This window comes from Anabas testudineus, chromosome 19 (genome assembly GCF_900324465.2).
Source record: "Anabas testudineus chromosome 19, fAnaTes1.2, whole genome shotgun sequence".
Classification (NCBI taxonomy): Eukaryota; Metazoa; Chordata; class Actinopteri; order Anabantiformes; family Anabantidae; genus Anabas; species Anabas testudineus.
The window spans coordinates 12,589,227-12,613,843 of NC_046628.1; the positions used below are offsets into that span (position 1 = coordinate 12,589,227).

The 24,617-nt window shown below is 38.7% G+C and overlaps 1 protein-coding gene across 1 annotated transcript in view; it reads left to right on the top strand.

Annotated features, from left to right (window-relative positions):
- dock1 (dedicator of cytokinesis 1) overlaps positions 1-24,617 on the top strand; it is a 151,877-nt gene that overhangs the window by 92,599 nt on the left and 34,661 nt on the right. The window contains exons 28-31 of the mRNA XM_026352157.1: positions 7,951-8,052; positions 9,408-9,502; positions 21,114-21,192; positions 22,222-22,322. Coding sequence (XP_026207942.1) covers positions 7,951-8,052; positions 9,408-9,502; positions 21,114-21,192; positions 22,222-22,322 — 377 coding nt within the window. The remainder of the gene's footprint in view (positions 1-7,950; positions 8,053-9,407; positions 9,503-21,113; positions 21,193-22,221; positions 22,323-24,617) is intronic.

Genomic DNA, 24,617 nt, shown 5'->3' on the forward strand with positions numbered 1-24,617 from the left:
AGTATATTCAAAGGGTTTCCCTCTGCTTTTTATGTAAAAATAATCTTGGACCTTCGGAAAGCTGATATTTCTGCATTTCAGATGATGTATTGCAAGTTTAACATACTATAGCTTCAATAAGGCTCTGACAAAGCAAATACTGTGCTTAGAATATATAATTTTAAATATGAAAACAAAACAGATTATGTTTATCTTCAGTGTGCCTTTCTACCTAGATAAACTTAATGAAGTTTGTGGATCGTTAAAAGATAATTCTAACCTCATGAATCAAATACTACCAAAAAGAAGCCAAACTAAAACTGCTTTGTAGCTGCTAAATAAACAGTTTAGTTGCAGTCAGCTGTACAGCTGATGGAAGAAAGTGCTAAAAATGTTTTAGAAAATGAAAGGGGAGATGTGACTGATTTACAGCTAAGGCCCAGGTTCACTTCACAGTTAAATCCATTAGACCTCCTATTCTTAGTCTTCACTTCACTTTGTCAGCCGAGTCTTTCATGACACGTGAATAACAGAAAGTTTTGTTATTCTTTGTTCACCCCCTCGCCTCATCTTGCATTTTTACAACGTGACATAGAATACCCCCGCTGGCTGACTGACTACACCTTAAAGGTGCTGAATACTGAGCTCACACTCACAACACAGTGTTTTGGGACTGGCTTATTGTTTTAGAGTGGCAGTAACACATCTGCCTTGTTATTGCTCTGCCAGCCAAATGACAAGCTGCAGGTTGAACACAGTATAAAGCTAAATAATGTTAGACTTTTGACATTGGAACACAATATTGCTTGGCATTGCTTATATTTTGGAGCAAGGGTTAACGACATTTATCTAATGCATAGATCTTCTATGAGAGGTGATGTCCACTCTATGTGGAATTGTAATAGACTCTGCTCAGCAATCTGCTTGTGTAAGCAGCTGTTTCTCAGATAGATAAACCAGTGGCTGTGACAAGTCACTGGAGTGACTGTCCTCTCCTATTGATTTAATTACCATGAAGCCAAGCCCTCAAGGAACTCCTGCTTGATGTCCTTGTCCCCCTGCATGTATGGTAGACAGTGCTGTGCTCAAAGAAAAAAATATTTTTTACCTAATGCCCAAATTAGTCTTAACTATTATGTAAAAAGCAGATTCCCATATTGCATATAGTGCATATTCAACAATAATTTTGTCGCCCCTCCACTTCATATCCAATCTGTTCCCCCGCCATTCTGAGTGCATTCATCCACATAGAGTACATTAGAGTTAGTGTCATGTCTGTATAGAACAAATTACTAGAAGGAGAAGAGAGCTGTCAGTTTATTGGAGCTTAAATCTTAGATCTTTCAATGAGAAAAGAAAGGAAAAGTTACACACACATACATACATACATGCAGGTATATATTCTATATATATATATATATATGTGTGTGTGTGTGTGTGTTTCTGTGTATTTCAGCTGACAGGCTGAGATATGATGTGTCTGTTGTGCAGTAGCACTGCCCCAGCAAGTCTCAAAGTGAGAAGAAAAGCTGAAAATATGCCTAGCAGTCAGTGAGAGCGTGCCCCCGTCTGCAGCAGTCTTTTGGTCTTTTTGTCAACGTGCATAAAAAACTGACTCTGCTTGTACAAAAATAAATTTCAGTATGACTGGGGTTAAAACATGGCATTGCAGTAAAGTGCAGAACATGCTTATCATTGAAATTAAGTGTCACAATTAGATTTTACAAAGGGGTTGAAGTTTCTAGAAATATAATGTCAGAGCATTTGTTTAAAGCAAATTTGTGATTGCTAACTGTACAACTTTCCCCAGACATGTCAGAAATGTTCTGAGTTTCTGGTTCTGCCTCAGGCCGAGCAACCACCAAGATCTCATTTAAAACATAGAACATGTCCAACTACAATATTTAAAAAGCTGGCTTTCACCTTTAGTAACAAAAAGTCTAGGCAGACTCTGCAGCATGTTACGGCTTCAAGAGATGACAACACATTATTGACCTACTCAATACCCCTCACCCTTTAGTCCATCCCTGCAATCTGTCACAGTGACTGAGCAATGGTCAGTTACATCTGTTTCCTTTCCAGTGAATGATACTGGATATTGGACACACAGAGCTTTTCTTTTGAAACAGAGTTGAATGGGGTTTTCTGTATATATTAAGGTGTCTGTCCAAGGAAGTATAATGCTTTGATGTGTTAGAGTGTGAAAGTGTTCTTCAAGCTTGTCTAAGTTGGATGCTGTGTGAATGAATGGCATAAGGGGTCACTTTCATGGCTGGCTGCCCAGGTTTCTGTGGCTATTATTTATCCTTATGTATTCTGAAGTGTTTATCTGGACATCACAATGCATTATGCCAAGTGTTGCTGAAAAAAGAAAATGAAGTGTGAATGGTTTCAGCTGGCCTCTAACAGGTCCTCCACTCATTTCCATTGGCTGACCTGCCTGCCTGCCACCCTGTTGGCCTGATGTTGGAGCCAAGTGGGCTCGCTGTTGAATCCTGCAGCAGTAGCCAAGCACCTTGCATGTGTCAGCTTTGCCTGCCTTTGACAAGCCAGTGTGAAAAGTGCTCAAGTGCTGCAGCTTTTCCAGCCTCTCTGTTCTTCTTTGTGTGTGTGTGTGTGTGTGTGTGTAGAGAAAAAGCAGATAGATGGATTTATCCCTCTGGTACAGAAGCAAAAAGCACGCTAAGCACACTATACAGCAAGTTTAGAGCAAATGTGTGTTACTTTATATACATATTGTCTAAAAGGTAAATTATTATTGTATTCTAGTATACTGTGTAGATATGTGTATACTGTATACTATATTCTATATCAGTGTCAGGGTGTGTGATATATATTATCTGTTCAATAATATATATTATGACCATAACAATTTCATACCAACTTGAGAGTCATGCAAATACTAATTCAATTAAACACAAAAAAGGAGTTGTTATTATGTGGAGGCCTAATTCTAATCTGTTTTAGTGGTTTTGAATAAAAGTCACATAAGGTTTTGGTTTGGTATATCTCAAAAATACATTTGCTATATTATTATATATAGTATATTGATAAGCTGACAAATAAATTTTGTTAAGCAAAGTATAATTATATATTTAAGGTATATGTTTGTGTACTTTACAACAAACATAACAGCAGTAGAGATTCATCTTTGGACATGTTAAAGGTGGCTGACCCATAGCTAGTTTATCCCTTTTCATATATTCTATGTGTTTCATTTTCACATTTCTTCTCAGGGGGTATTGAGGCCATTCACCTTTTCAATTGAGTTCTGCTCTGAAAATCACCTCAGTGGAAATTTTTCAATCTCCGCTCCAATGATGCTCTCTCTGAGTGAGGAGGCAAATTGAAGAGAATACAAATTGAGAGCTTATTGTGTGCTGTTGGTTGCACAAAACCCACCATCATATGCTCAGTGCTCCATTCCTTATCATGAGTTCAAAAAAAGACTACTTGCCTTTGCATAGTCTTCATTCATCTCAGAATAAAGGCTGTCGTGCCCATGCACAGTTTTCTGTGTGCTTGTGTAATTTTCGTTGTAATGGGTCAGCAAATTTAGATGGCATCAGATCTAAAGCTAATAGAGAGGAGGAGGAACCATTTCGGTCCATGTTGGTCATCACCTCACTTCTTCCTGTTTCTCTCCTCTACTGTGTCAATTTTTTCTCCTCTGGAGATGGGTTGAGGCTCAGTGTCCTCCTCAGAGTACACCGGGGCATTTCCCCACTGGCTTAATTAAAGGCCTAAACAATGTTCTGCTTGGGGGGCAACCCTACACCACTAGAGCAAACATTCTTGCTTCTCTGCTGTCAGACGCTAAAGTGAGATGAATTATCAGAGAGATGTAAGCTAGAGTGCAGCGTATGATGGATCTGAAGCTGCTCTCTAATCACTGCTTTTTCATTTTCGCTAAGATTCTGCCTCATTTGCCTTCAAGCATAAAATAGATATGGAGGCGGGGTTCTGGAAATCTACAGCTTCTGGACATTATGATATGCTACTAGATCAATCATAGTGTCTCAATTTATTGTTTAGCTTGAAAAATTGTTTTGGTAGATCCTTGCTTGACATTGATGACAGAGCCATTGGTGGCCATTAAATGATTAACTTCCATGAGCATCTTGATATTTTTTACCTTGCCCTTTAGGTGCTTTATCATTTCTTTTGGCAGCTTAGTTGTTAAAAGTAGAATTTTTCTGTTTGCTCATGACCTTTTTATTTGAGATCGTGTGCTTTACCTAATTCATTTTTTAAAATCCCATTTTTGACTCTGTTTGACAAACACTTCTCTGTCTAATGCCAGGATTCCATCACTGATTAACTGCTTTTATTGGAGTGATTTACTTATAATAACATAATACTTAAAGTTGGTATACAAACAAAATGTATCACACAGTCAATCTTAAAGTAACCTTGAAAGCAACACATAAACTGGCAATTTAGGATTTGTTATTCTTTTCTATTCTGTGCTGTTATAGTTTTTAAGTTAGTTTTTATTAGCACCCCTGACAGCAGCTTCTCACTGTCCTCAATCGCTGCACATTAAAATTAGCATTGATAGGCCTGCTTGTGACTAGTGATGAGGTGACTTCTGTTATCTTTCTCTGCACCCTTTTATAGTGGCATTCTTTATGTTTTCTTCTGGTGCTTTGCTTTAAAAACACATAAAGGAGTTGTCATGGTAATGGTACCGGGTCCATTCCAGCAATAACAAATGGTGACATGAACCATGAGACAACAGGCTGGCCTTTGAGTTCTTCTGGTTCATCGCAAACACCACCGGTCACTCTGATAGACCTGTGGAGTCAGCTGAATGACCGTGAAGGCTGTCCCACCATGTTACTATGCACCCATGAAATTATAGACCTCAGAAGAGCACACCTGAACTTTTCCATTTGCTGTCATGCCCCACATCTCTATTTCTCACATTATGCATAACAGCTGGTGTAGCATGTGTTCTTGTTCCACATTTAGATCTTAATTGCTGCACAGTGAAAGATCTGAATCCTTTTTTTTTTTTCTAGGAGAGAATCTGTCTGTATGTCCCATTCTGAGACTGCATCCAGCTGGGAATATGATAGCAAGATCCTTCACCTGTATTTAATTTCATCATGATTTTCCAGCTGATCCCAGTGCTTCTAGCAACAATTACATTTGTTTTTTAAGCTTAAGATTCATTCACAAGCAACACATTACACAAATGAAATCAATAGTAACATTGGTGTATGTGTGATTGTGCAGTTGGCAGTCTTGATTGAACATAGGGAGCGAGCTTAAGGGGCTTATGCTACTGTATGCAGCGCTGGAGCCTTGTGAAAAGCCCCATATTGAGGCTTACAGCATGTAAAGTTACAGCTCTGAAGACTCTTTATTTTGGGGATTCATTCACAGCTGAAGAGATAGGAAGAATGAATGAGTGTGGGATACCCTTCAGCCTCTCTAGTCTGCATGGTTAGGAGAGTTGCTGCAGCAGGCGGTAGTGACTTCTAAAGACTGCTGCCTGCTTTGAAGCACTCACCCCTTTTATTTACAAAGTGACTGCCCAAAGTGAGAGGAATTGCAGCAGCAGCATGTCCTCATGTCTCATACGAGTTACATTTGTGGATCTTCGGAGTTTCAACGAAGAAAGAGCTCGACATCCTCAAACAAGTTTTCAATAATAATGTTGCCGTTGGGGAACTTAACATTAAGTTGTACCATTAAGGATGAACCATACCCCCCCCCCCCCCACCTCTGATCAGCCTATGTCTGAATTTGTTCTCCATTTTTAATGCTGAAGAACTCAGGCTAACTAAGGATTACATGCCCTCACAGATAAAAGAGAGTTGCTCTCTGCGCTTTAGAAAAACACGTCCATATTAATATTAAATGAGTCACAGTTTCTGTATAGCATTACAGAGAGGGAAGTGAAGTCATTGGCTGCGTGTAGTGTAAGAAAGAAAGTGAAGGAAACATGAATAATAAATCTTTGAATTAGTGAGTGTTTTGGTGTCTTTTGCATGCATATCTAAATGTTACTGTTGGTGTGACAAGCTTTGTTGCTATACATATTATTTTAAATAATTAACCTTTGTCGAAAACCAGTAAAATGATAACCACAAGCATTATTGGGGGGGAACCCAGCTAAGATAAGAGTGTGTGTGAGTGTTCAGCATCGTATCTACTCGACTGTGTTTTGGTGGGTCAGGAATGCCCAATGCCCAATGCTCAAAATAAATGCCCACTTGCAGTAGCTCTCATTTTGTCTGGTTTACAGATGGCATGAATGAAAACAAAACGTGTATTAAAACCAACATGTGCATCTGCCTTTGTGTGACAATATTAGTCCAATTAAACTCTTACAAATACACTGCTCAAAAAATATGAAAGAAACACTTAATCATCACAGTATTAACTGTTATTTACACTTCACAGATCAATCTTTCTATTTAGTAAGCACAAATTAAGCACTTTCCCCTGCTTTGGTGCAAATGAAAGTAAACGTGCAATAGAGAGGCAAACGCAGGACGGCTTCCACTAAGAGAATAGTTTTGTATGTGGTCCAATCAGATTGCACAGGTACTCCAGTGCGGGGGCCTGACTTCCTCTGGCCTGACCTGTGCTCACGACCCTGCACTGCGCAGCTTGATTGGCATTTCCCAGAGAGCACCAGAATTGGCAGGTCTGCCTTTGGTTCCCTGTTCTGATCACAGATAAAACAGATGTTAACACTGAGCACATGTGACAGATGTGAAACAGTTTGCAGATGCTGTGATAAACATTATGCTGCCTGTAATATCATCTAGCATTGCCAGTGTGGTAATGGGTCAGCGATGGTTTGAAGAGGCACAACCTTGGAGGAGCACACAGATCATGCTAGCCAACAGTAGCCTGACTGCTGTGAGGTACCAAGATGAAATCCTCCTCCACCTGATGCTGGAGCAAGACAGTGCTGAGTGCAAAGTGTGTAGCCAGTTCTTTGATGACAAAGGCTTGGATGCCAATGACGAATGGGATATATTTTATATCAAAGTTATCCAAGTACCACTACAGGTGCTCACTGATGCCCTTATCCAGGCGGATCTGTGCATTGAGTAAGTTATTGTGAACCTGCTTTGGTGCAAATGAAAGATCCAGGATGATCAGGGCATTGGGACGAGATCCCTCAGGACATCATCTACTGACTCATCAGGAGCAGGCACAGATGTTGTCGGGGGCGTTAACAGGCAGGCGGGGATGATACACATTTAGCCACATTATGAGTTGCTGTGATGAAACTTCAGGAACTTTTTTTTTTCTGTGATGAGCTTGTTGAGGTAAAGTTGTGTGGGGGCATCAGTGAAAGTATTCCCGTAATAGTACTGTGTGTGTTTATTCATCAAAAGTATTGGTACAAATTCAGTAATCTACACTTATTTTTAATAAGTCCTGCATATTCAGTTTTGTTAATAACATCCTAATGAGCCTAATGGTAGAATTGTGGGTTTTTCACAATCTTTCTTGATGGACAAACATACAAACTACAATCAGTCTCCCAACAGGTCAAGAAGGGCAAAATTTCCAGTTAACATTTCTTTTCTGCATCATGTCTTTGTCCATACATGTCCTTGTCTCGACAGCTGTTGGCAACTGCAGCCTCACTCCACCCAGGCTACCACACATTTCCCTTCTCTCTCTGCAGCATATGTACATTGTACTAACCAGAGCTAAGACAGCACACTGCAAAGTAAAGACATCACTTTAGGGACCTCACAGGCAGTATAATCAGTGAAAACGGCAAGTGTAGGACAGTAGGTTAATAAGATCAGCCACTGAGTGAAGCTGCCTAACTTTTCAAACTTGGGGGGGGCGGGGGCTTGCTTGCTTTGGTACTCAGATTCAATCAGCTTGCCCAGTCAGTATCCATCAAAATCACAGGCACAGAGTCATTCTGTCCTCAACCCTCAATTTGAACTTGATTGTGTATTGAAGGCGCTTGTTTCTCTTCCTCAGGGGAGCTTTGTGGCCAGCATGACTGCCATACTGAGACAGATGGACGACTATCATTATGCTCATCTGATCAGCACCTTTGGCAAGATAAGGAGTGATGTGGTGGTGAGTACACCTTTTCAATCTGTCTCTGTCTCCTGGATCAGATACTTCAGCCTACATCATCATGCAGTAACTTAAAATGCAGTTGCTCAGCTATTTGCTATGTAATTTCCAAAAAACAGATGTTAGATTAGATCTGTTAGAAAAATGTTTTTTGTTAAAATAAAGTAAAATAAATTGAATTCCAAGTCTTTGCACTTGGGCTGCTGCATGTACAGCATGGTTTTTATGATAGTAAGTCCTAAGGGAAGCAGATCACTTGTTGCAACCCAGTTGTGGAGGAGGGGTGAATCCCATTGATGTTATGGATTTCAGCTCTGAATAATTCCTTTCTCAAAGCAGTATGTATAGTAGTATTTGCTGCAGGATTAGCATTATGTTACTCTACCCTGACAAGTGGAAGCAAGTTGTGTTTACTGACTTTTTCAGCATAATAGGAAGAAATCTGATTTATTTTGCAGGTAAAGCTTTTTAAAGCTTTATAAAACTCATATAGACATTTGGTACTGCACACAGCTTTTATGTGATATATGATGAATAAATGCCCCCAGTTCATAGAATTGGTATTATTACTACTTTGGTTCAGTTTGAAAAACACTTTTTATGTATTAACATTGTCTTCAGGTAAATAAATACAAATACAAATATCACGTACATGGTTGTACATAGGGCTTGTTTCAGTCTACCTGCCTCATTCTAATAGCAAAGAGTCACTACGATGAAGCTGGATGTTTCCACAGATTACGGTTGCTGAAGCTGACATGACCCATATCCAGACTTCAGAATGGGACCTTGTCATTTTATAGTTTTCCTTCTCTCTACACACCAAAGCACAAAGCACAATTATCCAGGAGTGAACATCTACAGCCAGGAATAGATTTGCATGCATAGTCATGTTTCAAGTATTCAGCTGGGACTGATATTAAAGCTAGAAAGCTGCTGTGGGAGTGACTTTAGGAGAAGCTTATGACATTGTATGAAGTTGGTTGAATTTGAAACTGTGTTGTTGAGCTAAGCATCTATTAGTAATGTAACTGAACCTAGTTATCACATTGCCATGTTATTTAGTGTCTTATAAATATATGTCCTGTTAATGTTATATGAGGATTTTATTCAGTAAGAAGTTGTAATCTCATTGTACTATTATATGTAAGCATTAAGAGCATGTTGGATTATTGGCCTCAAGAGCCACCTGCAAAGGGAAATACATGAGTCACCTTGACCTTAAAAACTAATCTAAAAGCTGTTTCTGCCTGAGAGCCACGAACTGAAACAGTTCATTTCAGATTGCTCTTATCTTGTATGTGGGAAGAATAACAGTTCATCAGTTCATTTTCAATACTTTCACTCTCTTGCAGGATTTCCTAATGGAAACATTTATCATGTTTAAAGATCTCATTGGGAAAAACGTCTACCCCTCTGACTGGGTCATAATGAACATGATGCAAAATAAGTAAGTACAACACTGCTGGACACACATGCACACACATAAACCATGCTGCTTTAAACTCCCTACACTGTTGTTGCTAAGGAACAGCAGTCAGAAGTGGGTAAGGGTATTTTCTAATGTTTTTCTCTCCATGCAAATATCAGCACAAGGCCTCAGCAGTGTAGCAATCAGATGAGCAGTCAGCGCAGCCGCAAACAATCACATGAATTATAGATGCTCGGGTGTATGCTGCCTGCTAATCTCCGAACTTAGTCTCAGCATCTCTTTACTTTGTTGCTTGTTGTGCTGCTGCGGCCTTCTGTTTTATTAATGTGAACCTTGCCTGATTTAATTTTTGTTCGAAATATGAAAAAAAGATGAAATGTGCTTTGCCGTTTAGTCAAGCGCTGCTCGTTTTTGCACTTGTCAGAAGAAGTTAGAAATAAAAAAGTATTTAGAGCATTTTTTGTGATTTATGTTTTTTTCAGCTTCTATTTATATATTTTCAGAAGAGACAAGTACTAGGATATGTAGTGCAGTATTATTTATTATGCAATGCCAAAGCAGCAGTTGTCAGATGAAAACTTAAAAGTCAGCTAACTCCTCTTCTCCATCAGCATTCATACATCATTTCACTGGATATGAATGTACTTCCAAGAGTGGTGAAAAGAGTACTCAATTATTTTTACCAAGTAAAAGTTCAGTGAAAACTTTCTTATTTAACAGTTTAAATTGTAATCAAGTAAAATACTAAGTACAAGTGCACTAAAAAGATCTAGAAAATGCATTTTGTTATTTACCCTGAATTTACACATGGTCAAAGATCTACTGTCACTGTGGAATTGATATATTTGTTAAAAGAGCATTACATCGATTTTGAATTGCATTTTTGCAACACTGGCAGACTTGTGATGGGCTGCTCATAAATAATAAGAATACTTAAATTAAATCTTGGATATGTCCACTTCATCATCACCAGAACCCAATGCTAATACTTAAGGTACCGAAAGTATCTTCAGGCTACCTTCAAACAGAGCAGAGTGAGCTACTGATAGCTTGTTAGCTCTCTCCACACCCTCAGATTTTTTCATTCTGAAACTTGTAGTTTTCAACCCTAACTTCAAATTACAGCAATTCAGGCAATTGTAGCTTTTTTTTCACATATGCAGCGCTCCAACCAAGACCTGTAAACACACTGTGATGTGTAAAATCGACTTTAATGGAAGATGCATCAGACAAAACACTATAAAGGTCACCAAAATTGAAAGAACAAGGATTTCACCATAACAGAGTACATGGGCCTGCATCTGTTGGAGGCTTCATAAAGGCCATTTACAGCAGGCGCAGAGCTAAAAGAGGTGGCCCCCAGTTGACCATGAGCAGTTTGATTCCCCACCAACTGTTTCCAAAATTATTCCAACATCATCAGTAGCTACTATATCTGACTATAAATCATATTGCCCCTCTCTGCTCTCTGTTTTGGCTCTATTGCTTTTATCAGTTAATTTGATTTCTACAGTTTAGATACAAGACATCAGCCATGCGGCTCACAATGCAGAAGACACTGGTGATGATTTTCCCCTGTGCCCTGCGGGTGTGTAAATCGTATTTGTTCTGCTTTAGGCTGAGCTGCATGTCATGGAACAGAAACATAGCATCCTGACCCTCCTCAGCCACACACACACACACACACACACAGAACAATTGCCTTCGTGTACCTGCTCTGGACTAACAAGCCTGTTCAAACACCCCGTACCCATTGTGATCCTCTACTTTTTGGAGCAGTTTTAGGGATGGGGTGAACACTCCCTCACTGTGCTTCTTACACAATGCTTAGTAGCATATGGGTTGTTTTTACCTGCAGACTGGAAACCAATGTATCACCTCTCATGCCTCATCAAATCTTCCCAAATTGAACCTTTTGTCTATTTGCACTTGTTTGTGACAGTTGAGAGATTAATTCTGCATTCTAGTCTAGTGTATTCAGCCACTTGCAGGAGTTAAATCACTGTTCACCTCAGTGAAAAATAAGCCTGTCAAAGTCTGACTCATTGCACACTGTCTTTATACTTGAGCCTGTTTCAATACGGCACGTGTTGACTGCAACAAATTATCAAAACCGTTTGTTGTCAACGCTCAGTGTGTGATTGATCACTTCTATCCTGCTTAAATAAAAGTGTCATGTCTCTGAAACTGTAGCATTGAAGTAGGAATGTCACTTCATGTTGATGTTTAAAACCATTTCAGTTTTTGTTGTTGACCATATAGGGCTAACCTCTAAATGAATTGAAATGACAGTTATTTATTTAAATTTTACCTCATGAAATGATTTTGCATTGAGGCCTTATAGGGCGTTAGTATATTTGCTTTGGTCTGATACACTTGATGACTTATTGAACTTGAAGTTTTTCCACTTTGGTTCAGTTTCTTTTCGCACAGAGAAATTCCTCTATGCTTTATTGGTCAGATGTGTCTGACATGGGAACAAAAAAAAGTAAACACAGGAAGAAGGTCCTGTGTTGTGCACTAGTGCCTGTTTCTGTGAGAGACAAGTACACAATGTATGTTAACACTGGTTGGTCGTCTCCCATGTGATTGTTTATTACTAATTACAGAGTTTGCTACATGATTCGGTTCGAGACCACGTTGTTTTGGTCTTAGTGTGGTTGTTTTTTGGTGTGCACCAGGGTGCAATTACTGTGTTCACACCAGACAAAACCACAGCAAGAGGGAAAATTAACTTGAATTTGATTCAAATGGACTAAAGCCTGCAGATGTGGAAGCAGTATTAGTTATGTTTTGGTCTCTAAGGAAAATATATTGCTCTTAAGCTTTAGGAGTTGTACTATTTTCACCAGCTAGTTGCTCCCTTTGTCTGCCTGCTGTTTGATAGGCATGTACTGCACTATGTCTTTATCAGAGTTTGGCCTTTTGAAAAAGGGTCAGTGAGAGAGAACACGACTAAATGATGTAGTCAGAGTGCCCTAAATAAAATAAATGTTAATATAAAAATCTCAGTTATTAGTTTTTCAAGTAATTGACTGCTTCTGTTTTTATCTAATGCTTTAATTACTAATGTCAAAGGTCACTCGACTCATTTGAAAACATGTTAATATACATTTGGAAGAGTCACATCTATGTATCCTGCAGTCCTTGCACAGTGTCTTGTTTCTGTGGCCGATTCAAACATGCCACACTCGGTACATAGATTGCCACTCACAGCATCAGCAGATGATTCTTTCATGTCTGCACATTATGATAGCATCACTAATGAGATGGGCATCAGCAGTAGCACATTCGTTTCCTCCCACTTGTTTATCTTCACCCGTCACCTCTTACTTCTCCAGGTTGTAAACTGATTTATGGGCTCTAATTGCCCCAGGGACAGCAGCATCAGACTGGTTAGCTCCTTATTGCCATTTTCCCCACACAGACTGGCCATGGCTTAATAGTGACATCTAATTGGCTGTAGAGATGGACTGACACTTGTTCTCCAAAAAGACAGGAAACATATTTGCTCACTAAGGACTTTATTACATGGCCTCTGACAAAAATATTTGTTCAGTTATAAATGTATGTCTTACTTGGTGAACATAACGCACACAATTACACAGTATTGTCATACCATGACTTACATGCATCATACTGAGAGTATCTGGATATTTTAGGACCCCACACTGAGATTTTGATTGCATTTTTAAGTTTTTCCCCTTGATGTGTGTAAACGTTGATTTTGTTTTATATTTTCTTTTAAAGAGCACTTATTGAAATAGCACAAGTTGGCATTTGCGGAAACACTAGAGTGACTGTTTCTCCCAGGGAGAAAAAAAAACCTTGCATCACATTTTTTACAAGACAACAGCTGCTGGCTGCTTTGTACAGTCAGCTAAATGTTCTCCCTTACAGATTTGCATAGTAAACTTTTCAAGAGCCCTGCACTCTTAACCCTCATAGTCAGAGATGTGCTGAGTCACTGCACACTAAGTGCAGTCATCATCATCAATCTGAACAATGTTCATTGACATTGTTTTATTTCCTTTTCCAGTTGTAAGGCAAAACATTTGAACAGCCAGGGATGTAGCAGCAACTAAAATACTTGCTTAACAGATTGAGTAAAAATTATGTCAGCTTGACTGACATCTTTCATATAAAAAAATTATATAGAAAGTCTTAACCTCTCCAATTCCTGTAACAAGTATTGTTTAAATTAGGTTTTTTAAATGGAAATCCTTAATCATAACACAGGTTATTTAAATGAAGAATCGTATATGGAGAGGAATCATAGCTGTCTTCCTCTTGTCAAAGTATTTGTTTTTGAGGATGCAATAGAATAGAGACATAAAATCCTTTTTATACCTGGCAGACATACTGGCACATGCGATCAAACGTTTAATATATTGGATTTGAGTTAACATCAGATGGCCTTTCTCAGAATCAGTTCATTTCCCCAAATAACACCTAAAGTTTCTTGCCGCGCTGTTAATTATGTGTAAGAATGGTAGATTGAGAGATGAATGGGGACTTCTCAGAGAGCCCTGCATGGCAGATGAAAAGATGAAAGCCCAGGCGAGTTGAAGAAGCAGCTCTTTAACTTGGTAACCCATGCCATCAGTCCCTCACAGACTCATTAGGAGTGGGTTTCTGAAGCTGGATGGCTGCTGTTTGGAGTTCTCTCCCTGACTAATCCAGGACCTGGAGGGCAGGTCTGGAAGGCAAAATGGAAGGAAGACTCGCAGAGAGTGAAAAGACTACCAATAATATTTTGATCCTGTTTGCCCCCATACAACCTACCACCTGCCAAGTTAAAACAAACAGCGCCTGTGGGCTTTTGGGTTTCTGATTTACCATAGTCCCCTTTCAAGGAGAATGCTGTTTAAACAATTCTGTAGTCGTTGATTTCAGGCTACGATCAGAGACTTTACGTCATTCCCGGCGTCTTATCTTAATATCCTTAAAATCCTTTAGAGCTCCATGAAGTAATTTTAATGAAGCATATTGTTAACATAAAAATAAGAGTGCTTTTTATACATTACTTTTTCCCTGTCCATCAGGTGCTAAAAGCATGATGAAACCTAAAATTTGACAAAAGCATTAAGTTTTCTACAAAATATTATACATTTTCTAAGGTAGGAGTTTATTTATCCAAAGCTTTATTATACACATGCCATAAAAGGAAAACTATAATATGTCCTACCCTGACAATATGCACACAACCAGTCTATTTGAAGCCTCATATTTTTGTATTGTTAGCTGAAAGAAAAGACCTGACCTTCAAATAACCTCCCAGCAGTGTTACTCTGTTAATATGGTGACAGTTGTCCCTTCTCTCTTGTGGTTGGATTGTGTCTGCATGTTGGAAACCTGATTGGTAATTCTGCAGTGGTGAGATTAAGACACAGCTTTACAGAGAAACCATGGGAGAACATGGTTTATGACATAGTGCTGCATATTTCACTGCGTGACCATGTGCTGCTGCATGGATAGAAATGTTATTTTCCACATGCCAGCATACATAAGCTTCAAGCTAATTTCCCTCAATGAACTCTAATGTAAATCATACCAGTTTTGTGTACTACTTGTACATGTTTCCTCATCTACAGTATTGCTTTGCATTTGAGTGATTGTAATCACACCCTGTCAGTTGGCCATTAAGTAGTTCCCCCTGAAGAGTGATAACATTCACTGTGATTTCTCTCAGTGTGGTTTTACCAAAGTCAAAGTCATTATCAAGCAGCAGCAGGGTGGGTTACTTTGTGGGAAAACCGGACGTACTACATTAGAGACGCTGGAAGAATTGATTTACTTAAGGTAATAGCTATTAAAATTACAGCTGCATTAACCTAAGGATAAAGTACAATATTTTCCTACAAAAAGTAAGAGAAGTATAAAAGACCTTTAGAGTACTTTACTCTCTACAACCTCTGTTTATAGATGACCATGACAGTTGCTTTTTCAGTGCTTGCAGATAAGACATGACTAAAATAACGATTATTTACTGCATTGAGGTTGATGCTTCATTGGAGACTTAGTAAATATGCTGCAGCTTATTCCTGTCTTTGCTCCCTGTACATAATATAACATGTTTGCACTACACCCAGTGAGTGCTCCTTTCATTTTGACAACCCATTTGCTTCTGTCTTTAGATTAACAGTATGTCAAACCAAATATCCCCATTTCATCACTGCATGTCTGATGTGGATTTAATTTGGTATTCAAATCAGCATTGATGCATGCTACAATCAACAGTGACTAAAAGAGCACTCATAGCATTTATGTCAGTCTGCTAATATGCCAAGGCCCTATATTATCATCAATAACTGCAAGTGCTCCTGGCAGTATGAAACCGAGTAAACAGTTGACATGGCTCTATCTTCATTAAAACCTTTTCTCAGAATGAAATGTTCTTAATAAATAATTAATAATTTATATATTATGTGCAAATTCCATATCCTTTTATACTTTCTACGAACATATAATTTGTATTTTAAAGAAATTGTAAAAGAAAAAACAATGTTAAAGGTTCAGACTGAATTTTTTTTAATTGCTTCATGATTCATCTTATATCTTTGAATATGCCTCATTATTTCAGCCATTTCTCAACATGAACTTTGCTAGCACTCTGACTCCAGTTTAGAAAGTGGGAGTTTTCCTGTTTGCCAGTGTTTGGAGATGTGTCTAAATCAGCCTGTGTTGCCTCATTAGAAATCTGTTCACCTCTTCACAAACTTTTGGCACGGATGAAAAGCAGCCTTTGCTGTCATTGTCACGTCTCAGATCTCTGTGTTTATACTCTGGCGGAAGCTGCGCACTTTAGCTCTGACGTTGGCATCGCACTGCCAGACACGGAGAAGTTAAAGGGACTGCAGCATCTTTCACATCATCCACATGACATACAGGGCGGCGTCTGGCATCATTTACAAATTATATGTTTTCCATTGTCTTTTTGTACAGTCTCACAGACAGATTATGTGTCTTACCTCAAAACACACATCATATCTGAAGTAATGTGTACTTGGCTCTGTCATCCATTCATCTTTTTTTTTAAAAACATATCATAAGCAGGAGGCAAAGGTCTTTTAGTGTTCTTTTTACCGTTTCCTTTTTTATTAGGTAGTATATGTACTTACATATGACCTAATACAATATGCATACCACCTCGTTTAATAATATGCTGCCCAAAGGGCTTTAGTAAAACAAGACATTCTAAGATGTTTTGATTGATGAAAAGACATAATGGGTTTTCAACTTTAAGATATAAGGCCCATTTTGTATTTGGTGCAAAGGCACCATCATCCCAGCAGGGCTACGAATCTCTTTATTGCTAGAAGTAGTTTAAATGCTAAAGTAGAGTGACGAGTTCTTTAACCATCAGTGTAAATGGGAAAGTCGAACAGATGAGACTCACCCCAGTGATATATTTTCCTATGTTTCCCTAGGGTGTGTTTCTCACTATAAATTCTTATAGCTATAAACATAACTTTATTTAAGATGTATTACAAGAAGGTTATCACACTTAGATTTAGGGTGGCATTGGTATGTTGACAGATCGTCTTATTTAATATGACATGAGGTGTGAAATAATGGTAATATAATTTAATAAACTGGTCTGATAATGATGGTTTTTGACCTTGCCTTATCTCTGAGCACAAGTAGATATGCCAACTATTGAGCAATGATATGCAAATAGATTGTGATCATTATCAGGAATGCTCTCTGAACTCAATTAGCAAGTATGATCTGCTGATTGTTTTCATTAGCATATATGCTAGGTGTCTGCGATGCAGATCATCTGACAGAGCTCAAGCCTGTGAACCATGGCTGCAGGAAGTCGGCTGGTTTAATTTTTTTGAAAAGCAACAAGTGTATGAAAAACAAATTCTTTATTGTAAATAAAGAAATGTACATATACAGCCAGCAGTAATGGGGTGATTTGATAGACACTGACAGTTTGATAGAGCTTATGTATCATAATGATGCCATATGTGTACTGTGTCGAAATGACTCTGTGTAGGCTGTGCTGTGCTGCTCTTGCACTGCCTAATTAAAAAGTTAAAGAATCTCCAAGTTGTGTTTTTGACTTCCTAAGCAGAAAATAGGGAAGCCAGATTTCTGGAGATGATTAGAGATACCTTGATTTCCCTGCTGAACAAAAATGAAGCAACAAGAGGGCAAGCTGTTCTTAGGAATTATACATTTTTAGGGTGTATACAGTATATTAGCAGATTAAATTCCCCTGTCATTAGCATTTATGTACTCCCTCTGCTTTACCTCTGCAGCATAATGGGTGGCCGTCACAGATGTTGCAAGGTAGAAATCCATCTTTGGCTTTGTTAATGATATAAGCTTAAAAGAGCAGCGACATAAGAGACTATATAATATACAGTTCGTGTTCATGTCTCTATGCAGACAGCTTTGATTCACACTCATGCTGCTGTTTCTCTTTAATTATAAGCTGAGCAATGCTAATGTATTTTATTTATATTTTTTTATTTGTGAAATAATTTCAGGATTAAGTTTTGTTACTAAGTCACGATTCACGAAAAATGTTATAAACAATTTACAAAGTTCAAGAAACATTTAAAATATATATTTTACAAGTTGAAGAAATTAGTGCTGAATGGATTAATTCTTGTTTGAAATGGCCTCTTTAGAGTGTCTTAGTGAGACCCCACTGTGAGGGAGAGTATATTCTATTTTCATCCGCCTCATTAAGTTTTTCACTTTAATTAATGACAGGATGTGCTCACAGAGGAACTGTTCTGTCTGTTCATTAAAGCCCATTATATGTCTGCATTCAGGCAGTCTGCTGGCTTCAAATAGTCTCTTAGATAGTGGAGTTTACATGATCATGTGAGAGGCAACGTGAGAGGGAAAAAAATCATAAAGCATGTTTATGGAATACAAAATGCTGCAGATCAGTCATGTAGAGAGCGCAGGAGATTTCGTCTGCCCGGATCATCAACCAGTTGTGGTGGAACCGTGGTGCAGTGCCTCTACCGGAAATGGAGATCAAGAAGAAATGGTTGATTACAGATGCGTTTCCCCTTTGAGTCATATTTAGCTAGAAGCTGTGAGGGGTATTGATCTTGCTCCTTTCCTCACTGTGAAACAGCAGCATGAATGGTGTGCTGCTTTGTGTCTGTACAAATTACAGCTATTGGTGATTAGAAATCAGTATAATTGAACTGATGACACCCTCCACTTGAAGCTAGCCTTTGTTTTGTGCATTAATTGAGCTTTAAAGCACCGTAAATAATGCTCAGGTGTTTCCTTTGTCTTAAAGTCGTCGTTTTCCTGCCAGTGAAGCACAGTTTGACTCAATAAAAGGTTTAACAGTTAAAGAGAGCTACTTACTGAAAGCACGTTACCTCAAAACTAATTCAGAACATTGTTCATACACATCACAAAAGCCATCACCAATTAATACTAAAAGAACAACACTAGAACCCAACCATCCACCTAGTATCACTTTACTCAGTGAGTCCTGGATCCATCAAGCATTTTTAAATGGCCATGTACTTAGCACTTAGTATTCAAAATAAACCAGAAATTTCCTCCTTCTTTTATTTATGTATTTTTTTCAGAAGATGTAATACAGAAAATAATGAGCCCCATATATTGAACTGTAATATTTCTCACCCAACAGGTGCAGTGGATGGAAACACATTTTAGCATTAGTCCAGTGTTAAGCGTATCAACTATATTGGCATGTTCACAGCTGCAGAAAATTGAGTGAGTTGTGCAGAGGGGGAGCCTATGCTCGTGCAGACAGGATGGTGGTAATAGGCTGTCTGAGTGCTTTAGTGATGGGAGGAGGGTGTCCCACTCTAAGGCCAGAAAGCCAGAGAAATAGACTTCTAATGGCTGATCCAAAGGTGTTCAATGACAGTTAACCTTTTCAGCTAATGATTAAGCTCACTATTAATATGTATCACGCCTCAAATGGCATGTAATTTAGCAACAGAGATAAATATGGGACATGAATAATGTAAAGCTTTTAAATACTCCAAGATTAAAGATTCCACACTGTTGTAGTCTTAACAGTGATGGTTATTTTCATTCAAGGTCAGTTAGACAAGGCACTGAGGGAATCCCCAGTCCTCTCTTCACATCAATAGAATTTAAATTTTCCAGGACACTCAGGAGACAAGGTCCATGCTGCTGAATACATAAAATCAGATGATGTGTCAGGACTATCCGATTCCCATAGGGGACCCAGTTCCAGTAAGGATTTAGCTTGGACCCTGACAGAGGCTGATGGTTATCCAGGAGGTGCCTGTGTAGCAGATCACCTGCCAGCATCAGTAAGATGAGCATTACATCTTAATTCTGCATTATTGCCTGCTTGTGAAACCCTCATTGCAATCCACTCACGTGGCACAACAAATGTCCTTTTTTCACCTTGCCATTTTTTATTGTACAGTCTGATGTATCTTTTTCCGCTGCCCTGGGCAGTAATTTGTTGCAGTATGTTTACTGATTAGTACTTGTGTGGAAAACACTCACTCTGAAGCAGGGACTTAGTCTGAGAAATCACAAGAACCTGATGTGATTGTTTCTTGTAAAATAAGCCAGGTTATTGAAAATGCTGTGCTCGATATTTTTCTCCTACATTCATGATAATGACTCTTTTTCCTCGCTGGGTAATTCTTAGAGATTAGTACACACATTGTTGCATGGCTGGTTTCGCCAGGGAATGAAGTTAAATAGCGTATGGGCCTCTGACTCCGTAAGCAGCAATCATAATTCCCCTCTTAAAGCTTCATGCCACTTAAGTTATTAACGTTTAATTCTCCACCATCAGAGTGGATTAAGCCATCAGACAATGTTCTCATTAAGATCTACTCAACACATCTTTTTTCAGGAGAAGCTTTGGCCCTGCTTTACCTCAGCCTGCCAGACGAAAAGAGTGCATTCAACTCTGAAGCACATACAATGTTTTTCACAAGGGCGAGCATTAGTTCTTTGTGAATGTACAAATTACTGGACATGTTTCTTTTTTTTTTCTTGTCTGGCTGCAGCTTTAAAACTACTGTTTAGTTCTCCAATTAATTGTTATTATGTATTGCATCTGGTATCTTTATTTTACTTACTTATTTTTGCATCTTTGTTGTGTTTATCCTTCCAGGGACCGCTGTTGCAAAGCAGCTGTACAATACAAAGCTTTTCTTCCATTTAATTGAAATGAATGTTTTTGAACAGGTCCTAAAAAGCACAACATAAACGTCTTATTTCTCAAACTAGTGTACTTATACAATATATATATATAAATACACAAGTATATATATGAATGAAGTACCGCAACAATATATGAGGTCTGATCCATTAGGTAATATGTCTCAGTGTTTTTTTTTGTTTGTTTGTTTTATTATTTCTTTTTTGAAATGTAAACATAATGCATTTAACTTTAGCCTACAGAAATTGTTTACTTATACATGACTCATTCTGAGCCTTTGACATTTTGTTCAAATCTTCATTACTGTGCTGTTAGTATGGAGAGTAAATATGAAAACCTGAGGGCCACTGAAAGTGACCTTTTAGCCCATATAATGAGAAATTATAAAATGTAAGGTGGGGGAAAAGTTTTTGATTGGTATTGTTTCTGCATCCAAACACATTCTTCTTGTCTTTCTAGAGTGTTCCTACGAGCCATTAGTCAGTATGCAGCAGTGTTGAACAAGAAATTTCTGGATCAAACCAACTTTGAGCTTCAGGTAAGAGCTGCATCGATTTTATTTTTGTTGTTGTTGTTGTTATTGTATTTGATTCTTAACCTTGATACCAGACCCCACACCGCCAAACACTATGTTCCTTTGTTCAAGGTGCCATTGGATTATCATTTGAAGTACTATTTAAAAAGATTTGGATGGCGTTTTGTAAATCATCCCTTCACTGCAGTTTCACACTGTTTAAATGTTCCAGATGCAACATTTTTGGTCCCTCCGATTAGAAAAAGATCACTGACGGCAGTAGACATAAAAATTGTGGAGAGGGAACATCAATTACTGTGTAATGGCCGTCAATTTAATGTGCATTTCTGAATATTTTAACCTGCTCCCCCTTGGGAATGAAGCAACGTTTTCTGTTTCTTGCTTTTTAAATGTCTGACATATGGAAGAATGTTAATGTTGTCAACAACTAAACTGCTCTGAGCTTTTAAAGCATTTATGAATTGATCATTTTAACAGTGTTTTTAGTTTGACCTGTAGCAATTAGAGTGCTGTTGAGGAACAAAGCTGCTGCATTGTCCTTATTTTAACTACATCACAGTCCTATAAACATAATTCATCTGTATAGAATCATATAGTCCTATCTGGCATTTTGTTACTGTTAAAGCTTAATTTTTCCTTATGGCTATCCTCCTAAGAAAGTGTCTACTGTATATTCTTTAAAACACATAATGGAGATACTTATTTCCAATGCATGCTTGGGCTATTTGCACAGTGAATGTAAATAATGATGGCCACAGTAGCACTGCTTTTAGCTGCTGTCATTGTTTGATTGAGGGTGCACTCTGAAGGCCAGTGGCCTAAATCACCAAACTCTCCCTCCACTGGGACAGCTTCCAGCCCCACAAGTATACCCATCTCATCTAACCTTTTTGATTTAATGAAACTGTAAAGCCTTCCAGCCCACATATTGTAGTATCTGCTCAATGACATTGTTAAAAAGTTAAATTGGACTGTGGTTTAAATGTTCTTTCTTTTTTCACCACCACCATATACCATCCGTCTGTATGTCAGCTGTGGAACAATTACTTTCACCTGGCTGTAGCCTTCCTGACCCAGGAGTCTTTGCAGCTGGAGAACTTCTCAAGCGACAAAAGAGCCAAGATCTTCCACAAGTGAGTACAAGAGCTCACTAAATCCTTAGGATGTCCTCCTTGCACACCGTCACAGCCCAAGGTCCTTCCCCAGCATGTGTGGGATTTATATAATTCATCACACAGAGGCTCACAAGAATACCCAACATCCCATGGTTCCAGCAGAGGCTGCACTAGTTATGTGCCCTTCTGAACAAAGCGGACTTGCCTCATAATAGGCTGGAGAGCTGCAGTTTTTACTCAAATCTCATCTATACCCAAGGTTGGGAATGCCCTCTTAGAAATAAGATACAGGTCTTCAGAGCATCTCTTTCTTTTTGTCTTTTGACTTCATACCTCCATGGCATTTATACATTTAAATATTATTATTTAAAACTTAACCGTCTGTTTAAAGAATGCTGTATATTCCTGTTCATTCAGTAATTATATCTACAAAGAACCATTCATCTACATTAGTATTGCCATAGAATCTGGTAAAGTAAATGCTTTCTGTGCAGACGTGGTGTATATTGGCTCTTATTATTTGGGAGAGCTTTTGTCACTGAAGCATACATCACAGTGGTGCATGCTTGAGAGCAAGATTTCTGGTTGGTCAGTGCTTTATTACCAGCACAAACAGCCAAACACAGTAAACAAGACGTTACCAACCCCACTCTGCTTTTTCAATTTGTCAGCTGTCCCTGAAAGAAACCGCTACAGTATTTGATTCACTTTACGGGCGTAAGCACAGGAAAGGGCTAATCTATGCCTTGCTGTTACTAGATTGTTAATTTGACATTCCCATATATGTCATTGAAATACAACCAGGTCATTTCCAGAGAAAGTGAAGGGGATATTATACAGGCTTTGTCAGTTTCTCTTTCACCCACTGTCTTCCTCCACCTACCTCTCACCTTCTCTCTTTTACCTCTACCTCTGTGCATCCCATTTTCTTGTCTGCTGGCTCATGAACTGTCAGCCCTGCCTGCAATGCCAATCATTGTGCCTTGCTCTGGAGCAGAGAACAGAGGCGTAAAATCAGAGGTGTGTGGAGCACGGCTCCTAAGTGTTCTGCATCAGCTTTTCTCCGATGTCACATTTCCCAGTGCTCTGGTCCATCACTGTTGTATGTATGATCCTCATTTCCCTTCTCATACTTAAACCACTCATAGCAGGCTAACAGACATGCACCACATAGCCTGAATAAGAGGAAGGATTTGTGCAGTTTTAGCCATCATTCTTATCAGTAAACTATAATAATACATACAAATAAATTGGTGACATCATAGAATCTCATCTCTCTTTTAAACACCAAATTTAGCCTAACTCATCCAGAAGAGAAAAAACGTCTTTCTATACCAATCTTGATCTACAGTATAGTTTTTGTGTGCATGAAGTATTACTACTGTCATTTAAGTGGTGCTCATTTTCTGTTTACCTCCAAATTAAGTGGTTAAGATAATTTGCCCAAACTGCAGGCTTGTTTACAATTTGTCTGATTGTATGAACACTCATTTCTTGCCCTGTCAGACATCATTGTACTGATATCAGCATGAAGCCTCACGTACACATACCAAGCTGGTTAAATGAGCATGCAGCAATGTCATTATTATGATATGCGCATATGAGTGATGCAGCGAGGGAGTGTCTCATTGTCAGGTTTTGTGAATATCTCATTCTTCCTTTGCTTTGGCTTTGATTGTGTCTCATCTATTCTTACAGGCCACTGCCTGTCAGTCAGTTGTGTGTGTTTTTTCTCTCTTACTGTATCTGACACTCCCTATATGTTTTCTCCATTCCTTTTTTCCTTCACCTGAAGCCTCCTCATCTGTTTCTTCCTTTGTCATCTCAGTCTTGCTATTTGCCCCTGACCCAGTTGCATTACAAAACAAAAATAGTTGAGTGCCGCAGGTTCACTTACCGCTAACCGCTGTCCCTCTCTAGACATGCTATTCTTAGTTAACCTTACCTTAAGAGATTTCTGCTCCGTAGCTGACAGGTATGCGTTGTAGGTCCTGACAGCCAACAGTCATAGCTGCCTGTCTAGCTGCCTATAGGAGTGTGACAGAACAACACCATGCATCTGCCTCAGCCCAGATGAAGACATGCTGCCTCCTGAGCTGTCATCTGCACACCCATATGTGGAGAAACAAAATGCTTCCACCGGCAAATATGCATGCTGTGAACATAGTCATAAACACAGATGTGTGCAGGAATAAATTACAAGGAAGTCATGCATTTGCACATTAAAGTGTGGATGAGAAGAGAAGTGGTCAAAAATGTAATACATAATGCCTAACCTTTTCCTTTTTTTTAGCAAGCTGCTTTACTTTTATT